Consider the following 7,975-nt stretch of genomic DNA (forward strand, 5'->3'; position numbering starts at 1 on the left):
TGACTAAAGATTGTATTCCTTGAACAATGAATGAATTACAGAGAGAAAGAGAGAGAGGTGTTTGTTATTTATACAAGTATTCTTTGCTTCACTCATAAGCTACTAACCAACTAACTTATCCCTACAATCCCAACAGAACTAATGTGCTGCAACAACATACATGGAGACCTATAAAACGAAAAGCAAAGAGCATTGGTAAGTAATAATAAAACAGAAAAACTACGCAAATCACAATCAGAAAAGTCTGCTTCTATTTCCCTTTCAAACCGATTCTCCAAAGGAGCCATTGTATTGTGGTCTGTTGATTCATATAGCCTTCAAAAAAGGAACCATTGTACTCTTGATTGGGAGATACAGCAGCAAAAAAGGAATCCCAGAAATACACAGGTACCCATTGAGCGCGAGCATTGTATAAATGTATAGTCTACAAGTTCAAGTTGAAGCATATAAGCTCACTAAACATACAACTTCCACAAGATTTCTCAATTCATTCAAGCAATTTTACAAACACAAATTGCCCACATGGAGCTGAAAAGATTTCTCAAATATGGTCAAGCCTCTAGCTGGAAATAAAAATGCATGCAAGCCAGATTGTATTAGAAACTAAAGTTGTTATTTGACCAATTCAGAACATCTGCCTCGTACAGAAAACCCAATTTCCCAACTTGGCTTATTCACCGTAATTCTTTAAAAACCTTAAATTCTTCAAATAGATGAATGGACAAGAGAAATTAAAATGCAAGGTAGCTTATGAGGTGTCCATTATTTGGAAACTGCTGCAAGCCTTAACAAGATCAAGTGCAGAAAGACTAATGGTCTATGAAGAGATCTACTAACCAAAACATCACAACTTGAGAAATTCATTAACTTGAGCCCATAATGGATTCAATATATAGGAGAAACAACCATTATAGATCAGATTTATACAAACTAGGGGGCTAAGGTCACATCACACCAGATTCAAGATAGTAATAAAATGAAACCTTGCACTTGATCGAAACTGCTTAATTTTAACATTTCAATACCTTTTCAAGAACTTATAGCCTTCAAATTCTTCCATTTGACAATCTTTTGGCTGCCATGAAACCTTCTCATAGGAAAAATCTGTGCACTTTGTCATCCGGCAAGACCACATACTTGACAGGCATTGCTTACAACCATGCCCAGAATACAGCAGCTTCTTATGGTCCACAACCCATTTTCCTTTCGCATAATTGCAGACTGGAGCTATTATCAGATAAATAACAATCATTTCCCAGAAAATTGAAATTTTCATGGAAAATTCAAGAAAACGAAAAGGTAAAACCCAATTAAAAAAGCAAAATTAAAGATCTATAGAGATCAAGATCGAACCTGGAAGATGCAACGACTCCTGAAGAAGATCGAGATCGAACCTAGAGATGCAGCTGCTAAGGGAGAAGATCGAGATCGAACCTGGAGATGCAACTGCTACGGGAGAGGATGATGGGAAGGCTACGGGAAAAGGCAGTGGCAGAGAAAAAAGATGGGACGAAGATGAAGATGAACCGCCGCGAACTCCCCAGAACGTGAGTCTGTGGTGGAGGGAGCGTTGAGCTCGAGGAAGATGCAGCTGGGTTTGAGGTAGAGGAGGAGGAGGAGGAGGAAGAGGCTACAGGAGAGAGGGAGGGTAACGAAGCTACGGGAGAGGGAGGCTGCGGGAGAGACAGAGAGGGTAGACAGTGGAATTTTTGTGTTCCACATATGTGGAACAACCCGTTCCAGGGGGGAAGGCGGGACGCAAAAACACCAAATTTCTGTCTCGTGGAACAGCGCATTCCACTCATTTTTGGCGTACCAAACGTGGGACGGAACATCTCATCCCGTTCCGTCCCGTCCCGTCCCACGTACCAAACGCACCCTTTGATAACAAAAATGAAGACATGCGTTTTTCATTAATTAATACTTTAAGAAAAATAAAATTATGATAATTTTTTCCTATTTTACCTATAAAAATTAAAAATTAAAAATTAAAAACAGAAGAAGAAGAAGAGGGTGTTCATGATACGTTTCATCCTTCCTAGTGTCGCTAAAAACTAACACAAAATTTACACAACACAACACAACCCAACCCTCTCGTCCTTGCTCTCACCCAAACCCAAAGTTCTCTCCCCCTCTTTCTCTCTCCTCTCGCGCAAACAAGACTAACAAAACCCTATTATTTCAGACTCTCACAGCACTCTAACCCCATTCTTCGTTTCCCCCAATCCCCCCCCCCCTCCTCTCCTCCTCCGCCGCGCTTCCTCTCGCCGCCGCTCTCCCTCTCTCTCTCTCTCTCCCTCCTCCGTAACTCTGAAACTCTCTCTCTCTCTCTCTGGACTCTGAAACGCATTGTTTTCAATAGAGAGAGAATATACTGGGGGCGGTTATTAAAACGGTTACGTTTTGGTTAATCGCCAATTCCCTGCGCGGGGCTAGGGTTTGTTCTCTCTCCCCTCTCTCTCTCTCTATCTCTCTAAATTTTTTCGTATCGCTTTGGTGGAATAATTTGGGGACTCTGCAATCCTAGGTCTATTGGGAGTTCTATAGAAACAGAGAAGATATATACAAATATAACATATATATATATATGTGCTAGGGTTTCAATTTCAGCGCATTTACTCGGCGTTCAGTCCCAAATTTTAGGTTTTTTTAATCGTCTCTGAGATTGAACTGTTGGATGGGTGTGAATTTTCGTGTGAGAATCGTGGGTTGTTGTTATTCATTGTTGGCCTAGTGAACAAACACCCAATTGCTTCTATCTCTATTGGGCTTGAAGATGAGGTTCTGCTGAGATTGCAATTCCCTTCTGCAAATCCATCTTTCAATTGAAGATGGAGGCGTAGACAGTTTTTCCCCCTTTATATTCTTTGGGTTCCGTTGTTATCGATACCATCGTGTTGCAATTCGAGACATGCACCTTGTTCTTGGCATTGCCTTTGTTTTCCTGCTCTGGGTTCGCACCTTGGTTAGAATCTGTTTCGTTTTCTAAGTCCCATAGTGTTGGTAGATTGTAGTATATAACCCATTCAGTTGGTAAAATCGTAGCAATATCGGAGACTGTTTACTTGATTAACTGGCAGCGGCTGGGAAGCAGGATTGGTTATTTAGGGGAAACGAAAATTGGACTTTGGCTCTTCTATATTGAAGAGTACCTTCTGGGTACAGAACCTGTGGATATTTTCATCTTTCCATAAGTTTGACAGAAGCAAATTCTAGTTGTGAAAGATACGGATAAAGCAACGGGGTCTTATTGTAGTGAGGAGTACAATTTGAGTTGTGGTAGTCACTTGCTTATCTTGGTTGATGCAAGATTGGTTCTTGAAGTGGAAGATAGAAATATTTTTGTTCAAACTTGGTATATCCGTGTCCAAATATAATAAGTTTGGGGTAAAGGACAGAGGTGGTGGAGAAGGTGAGAAGTGTTTCCGTTGTTATAGCTGATCATGTTCACTGCTCCTTATGGAAAGAAGTGAACCCACCTTAGTTCCAGAATGGTTGAGAAGTACAGGAAGTGTTACTGGGGGTGGCAGTTCAGCCCACCACTTTGCATCATCATCTTCTCACTCAGGTACTTTCCGCTATCCAAGTTTTATGGTCCCAGTGTTTTCCTTTTGATTTTATTCATACACATGCATGCTCACACATACATACTGCGGAGGCTTCTATTACCATGGAACTTTTGGGTACATCGTCTGACTTAGGTTGTGTTTGTAATTCTTATACAGATGTTTCTTCTTTGGCTAATCACTTGAGAAATAGAACCTCAAAGAGCATAACTGATTTTGATACACCACGCTCTGCTTTCCTGGACCGTTCTTCCTCCTCCAATTCCCGGAGAAGTTCTGGTAATGGTTCTGCAAAGCATGCTTACAGTAGTTTTAACAGAAGCCACCGTGATAAGGACCGTGAGAAGGAAAAAGAGAGATCAAATTTTGGAGACCATTGGGACCGTGACTCTTCTGACCCTCTAGGAAACATTTTTACCAGTAGGGTTGAGAAGGATACATTGCGACGCTCTCAGTCTATGGTGTCCAGAAAGCAGACTGAGCCTTTGCCCCGAAGAGCTGCTATTGACTCAAAAAGTTCTGGTAATAGCAATCATCACAATGGCAATGGTTTGCTTTCTGGTGTTGGAGTTGGTATTCAAAAGGTTGTGTTTGATAAGGATTTTCCCTCACTTGGAACTGAAGAAAGGCCAGCTGCACCTGATATTGGAAGAGTTCCATCTCCTGGATTTATCACAGCTGTTCAAAGCTTGCCTGTTGGTAGTTCAGCTTTAATTGGTGGGGAGGGATGGACCTCAGCTCTGGCTGAGGTCCCTTCTACTATCATTGGGAGCAGTAGCTCAGGATCCTTTCCTGTTCAACCAACTGTTGCTGCTACTTCATGTTCTGGGGCTTCAACTGCAATGTCTGGTCTTAACATGGCTGAAGCATTGTCACAAGCTCCAGCAAAAGCTCGCACTGTTCCTCAGGTAACTGAAGTTTGATTTGTCTCATGCTATTTGAATAATATGCGCCTGTGTTTGATCTGACGAGACACTTTCTTTTGTAGTTGTCTATCAAGACACAGAGGCTTGAGGAATTGGCAATCAAGCAATCAAGGCAATTAATTCCAGTGACACCTTCATTGCCCAAACCTTCTGTAAGTAAATTCCACTGATGTTCGCTCCAGCTTGTTTTGATAGATATAAACCTTCGAATTCTAATTTATTAGACAGTTCTTAGAGTAATATTTTATTGGTCATTTGTATTGTTCAAGATGGTGTTCTTGTTTTATTATTTATATTGTTTACCTTAATGCTTCTCAACATATATATTTGCATTTTTTACCTCACCATTGAGCATCAAGGAATTCTGTAGAAAAACCAAGTTGTTACGTGAGAGTGCAAGCCCATGGTGACCTTTTCCTCACGTACCTTTTCTTTGATGCTTAACTTTAGTTTTCCATTCTGAGTGGGCCAAAAACCACATTTCAGCATGCATTGGTAAACTTGGTAGTCAATTTTTGAAATTTTAATTCTTTTAGCCTTTTCATCTCCCGTATATCAATAATTTAGGTTAATGGTTGGGACTAATATTACCTTCATTGACATTGAACTTCACGATCGCACTTGTAGTGCAGAGGCATGTGGAAGAGGTCAAAACTGAATATTGTAGGATTGATGCTCTATTTAAGATGTATAATTATGATTAGATCGACCTTTCAAGTTACAAGTTATAAATGTTTTGAGTTTTATGTCTGATAGCAATTCTGAATACATGTTTACTTGAGTTTCTATTCTTAGTCTGAACTGAAGTAATGGGGATGTAATTTTAGATTCATTGACAGTTGCTAGTTTAGTAGTTTAATTTTATTCTAAAACTATGCAAGTAAGTTGATCTTGTGGATTTGTTTGGTTGGGCTCCATTCATTTCAGAGACGCAACAATCTATTTTATAACTTAGATACATTTGGTTTGGTTCCATTTCTTTCTTCTGATGCTCTTGTGCCCTCCCTCTATTACTCCCTGGGACTTATTCCCTCTCAACCTCTCTTCTCTTTGTTCCATGCATGATGGGGATTTTGGGAGTAGGTGGACATGATAGTTTGTTACGGAACTAGTTGTTTACAGGCTGTCTTCTGACTACTACTCTTGGAGATTTTTTCCTTAATTTTTTTATGTTATTGTAGGTACTGAATAACATATGGGATACTTTTGTAATTTACCTTGTAAGAGACACTGGTTATGTGTCAAAACAATGCAACTTAAATTGCTGTGGTACTGTGCGCACACAGTAAATGTATTTGTAAATACGACCATTGAATTTACCAGTTTTAGTAGCCTTTACACTTTTGAGTTCTGGTAACAATTATCTTATTTCTTTTCAGGTTCTCAGTTCTTCTGACAAATCAAAGCCCAAAGCAGCAGCTAGACCGGGCGAAACAAATGCGCCAGTTAAGGTTGGACAGCAGCAGCCCTCTCAATTGCACAATCAATCTCTTCGTGGTGGCTCTGTCAAGTCCGATGCTCCAAAGACTTCGAAGTTCCTTGTTCTCAAACCAGTATGGGAAAATGGAGTCTCCTCTTCACCAAAGGATGTCACTAGCCCAACAAGTAATGCTAGCAGAGCAGCAAATAGCCCACTTGCTGTTGCTCCCCCAGTTGCATCCGCTCCCTTAAGAAGCCCCAACCACCAGAAGCTTTCATCTGTGGAGCGCAAGGTAGCAGCCTTGGATCTGAAATCTGGATCCACGTTGGAAAAGAGACCTTCTTTGTCTCAAGTCCAGAGCCGGAATGATTTCTTCAAACGCTTGAAGAACAAAACCTTGATGAACAGTACAATTACTCTCCCAGATTCAGCCCCTATCATTTCATCTCCCACTATGGAAAAATCTGGTGAAATAACTAGGGAATTATTCAGTGATCCTGCGAGCCCTCACACCATTGAAAATGGTGCTCTGGTGACTGGCAATGATGATAGCTCTGAAGATGTTCAGAAGTTTTCCGATACTGGCCCCAGTGCGGCAGTTTATCCGGATGAGGAAGAGGCTCGTTTCCTTCGATCTCTTGGTTGGGAGGAAAACTCTGGGGATGATGGTGGCCTTACGGAAGAAGAGATAAATGCATTTTATGACCAGGTAAAGAATTCTTTTTTGGCCCCAGTAAGGGTTAGGTTGCTCCAAAGATGGGATGGGATCTACCAAGCTGATCTGAATTGACGTATTTGATTTTAAATATTTTGTTGTTTAGGAATTTAATTGGTGCAGTGTTTTGTAGTTTGTTATTGTTTGAATTGAAGTCTTAACAATTTGTTTGCAATTCATCAACTCTTTGCTCGTGCTCTTTCTTGTGCAGTACATGAAATCACGACCATCTCTGAAATGCCGAGGCATGCAGCCAAAGCTTGCTGTGGTGTCTGAATCTCCTGCGACTGATTTGGGCGGGGCTCGGTCTGAATTGAGGTCAACTGACTCTGTGTCTGAAGCTTGATTTACTTTTTCCCTTACACAGATCCAAGGATTTTCAATTTTTTGATGGCAGATGGTTAGTCTCTTCTCTCTTTTGTTTTGCAAAAAAAAGAAAGAAAGGAAAGAAAACTGATGAGTTTCGGTTATGAAAGAAGAGAATGGGTTTCGGTTCGAACTCTGGATTCTGCAAATAGGGCAATAAGTTACAGGTGCCCCAATCCTGTCCGCCTAAAATGGTTATTTTTTTCTTTCCTTTTTTTCGTTTAGGTTTTAAATTTAATGGGGAGAGATAGGTTAGGGGCTATTTTGTCTGCAGTGGAAGAAGAATGGGGAATTGATATTTTGGTTTATTTTGGTCCTTTTCTTCATTTTTTTTCTTTCAGGAGGGTTTTCATTCTACAAGAAAAAGCTTATTATGATGTTTTTTGGTCAAATTTTACGGAAAAGAAATCGAAAGGGTTTATTTTTAGTTTTAGTTCTTCTTGGTATGAATGTTTTTGCAGTCGTTGGTTAATATTTTCTCGTTAAAGTAGTTGTTATTTGTTCGATGGTTCTAAGAACTTCGATGAATAATGCAATAGAAGAAATTGATTCTGGATTTCAGAGGTTTGTCATGAACTCTAAAGTAGAATTAGGGTGTGTTTGCACTTTGCAGTGCTGAACTGAAGTAGATACAAGTGCTTTTTGGAGAATTGCTGTCAACAAAAGTAGCAAGAATAGACCGTGCCCGTGGTTGGTAATAACATGCGGTTGAATTTGCCTTGCCAAACATGGAAGGGATTCTTATGTGTTTTGGTACCTATTTATGATGACCCGTTGTACAGTTCCCAAATTCTCATTTCCCAAATCCACTGTCGTATTATATCGCTCAGAGAGATTATATTCACACAACCTAAATTACTTGATCCATATTCTTTTATTTTTTAGATATTCTACACGCTACTAACACTTGATAAAAAAAATATTAAAAAATTAAAAGAGTGAGAGAAGTAATTTGGGATGTGTAAATATAATCTCCATATTG

General features: G+C 39.9%; 1 protein-coding gene and 1 long non-coding RNA gene across 2 annotated transcripts; one reads left to right on the forward strand and one right to left on the reverse strand.

Moving 5' to 3' along the window:
- On the reverse strand, positions 1 to 1,778 carry LOC103415171 (uncharacterized). Its single transcript, XR_526153.4, has 3 exons — positions 1,354 to 1,778; positions 1,026 to 1,227; positions 1 to 424 (listed from the first exon to the last, which is right to left on the reverse strand). It is a non-coding gene; the product is annotated as an uncharacterized lncRNA (long non-coding RNA).
- Positions 1,779 to 2,070: 292 nt separating this feature from the next.
- LOC103401879 (uncharacterized) lies at positions 2,071 to 7,426 on the forward strand. The gene is made up of 5 exons (XM_008340594.4): positions 2,071 to 3,568; positions 3,726 to 4,474; positions 4,555 to 4,644; positions 5,872 to 6,621; positions 6,839 to 7,426. Exons 1-5 carry the CDS (start codon positions 3,460 to 3,462, stop codon positions 6,971 to 6,973), a joined length of 1,833 nt encoding a protein of 610 aa, XP_008338816.3. The 5' UTR covers positions 2,071 to 3,459; the 3' UTR covers positions 6,974 to 7,426.
- The last annotated feature ends 549 nt before the right edge of the window (positions 7,427 to 7,975 follow it).

This window comes from Malus domestica, chromosome 15 (assembly GCF_042453785.1).
Source record: "Malus domestica chromosome 15, GDT2T_hap1".
Classification (NCBI taxonomy): Eukaryota; Viridiplantae; Streptophyta; class Magnoliopsida; order Rosales; family Rosaceae; genus Malus; species Malus domestica.

Coding starts and splice junctions, on each gene's coding strand:
- LOC103401879 (XM_008340594.4), top strand. CDS start 3,460: ATGGAAAGAAGTGAACCCACCTTAGTTCCAGAATGGTTGAGAAGTACA. Junction 4,645..5,871: donor CTTCATTGCCCAAACCTTCT/GTAAGTAAATTC, acceptor ATTTCTTTTCAG/GTTCTCAGTTCTTCTGACAA. Junction 6,622..6,838: donor TAAATGCATTTTATGACCAG/GTAAAGAATTCT, acceptor TTTCTTGTGCAG/TACATGAAATCACGACCATC.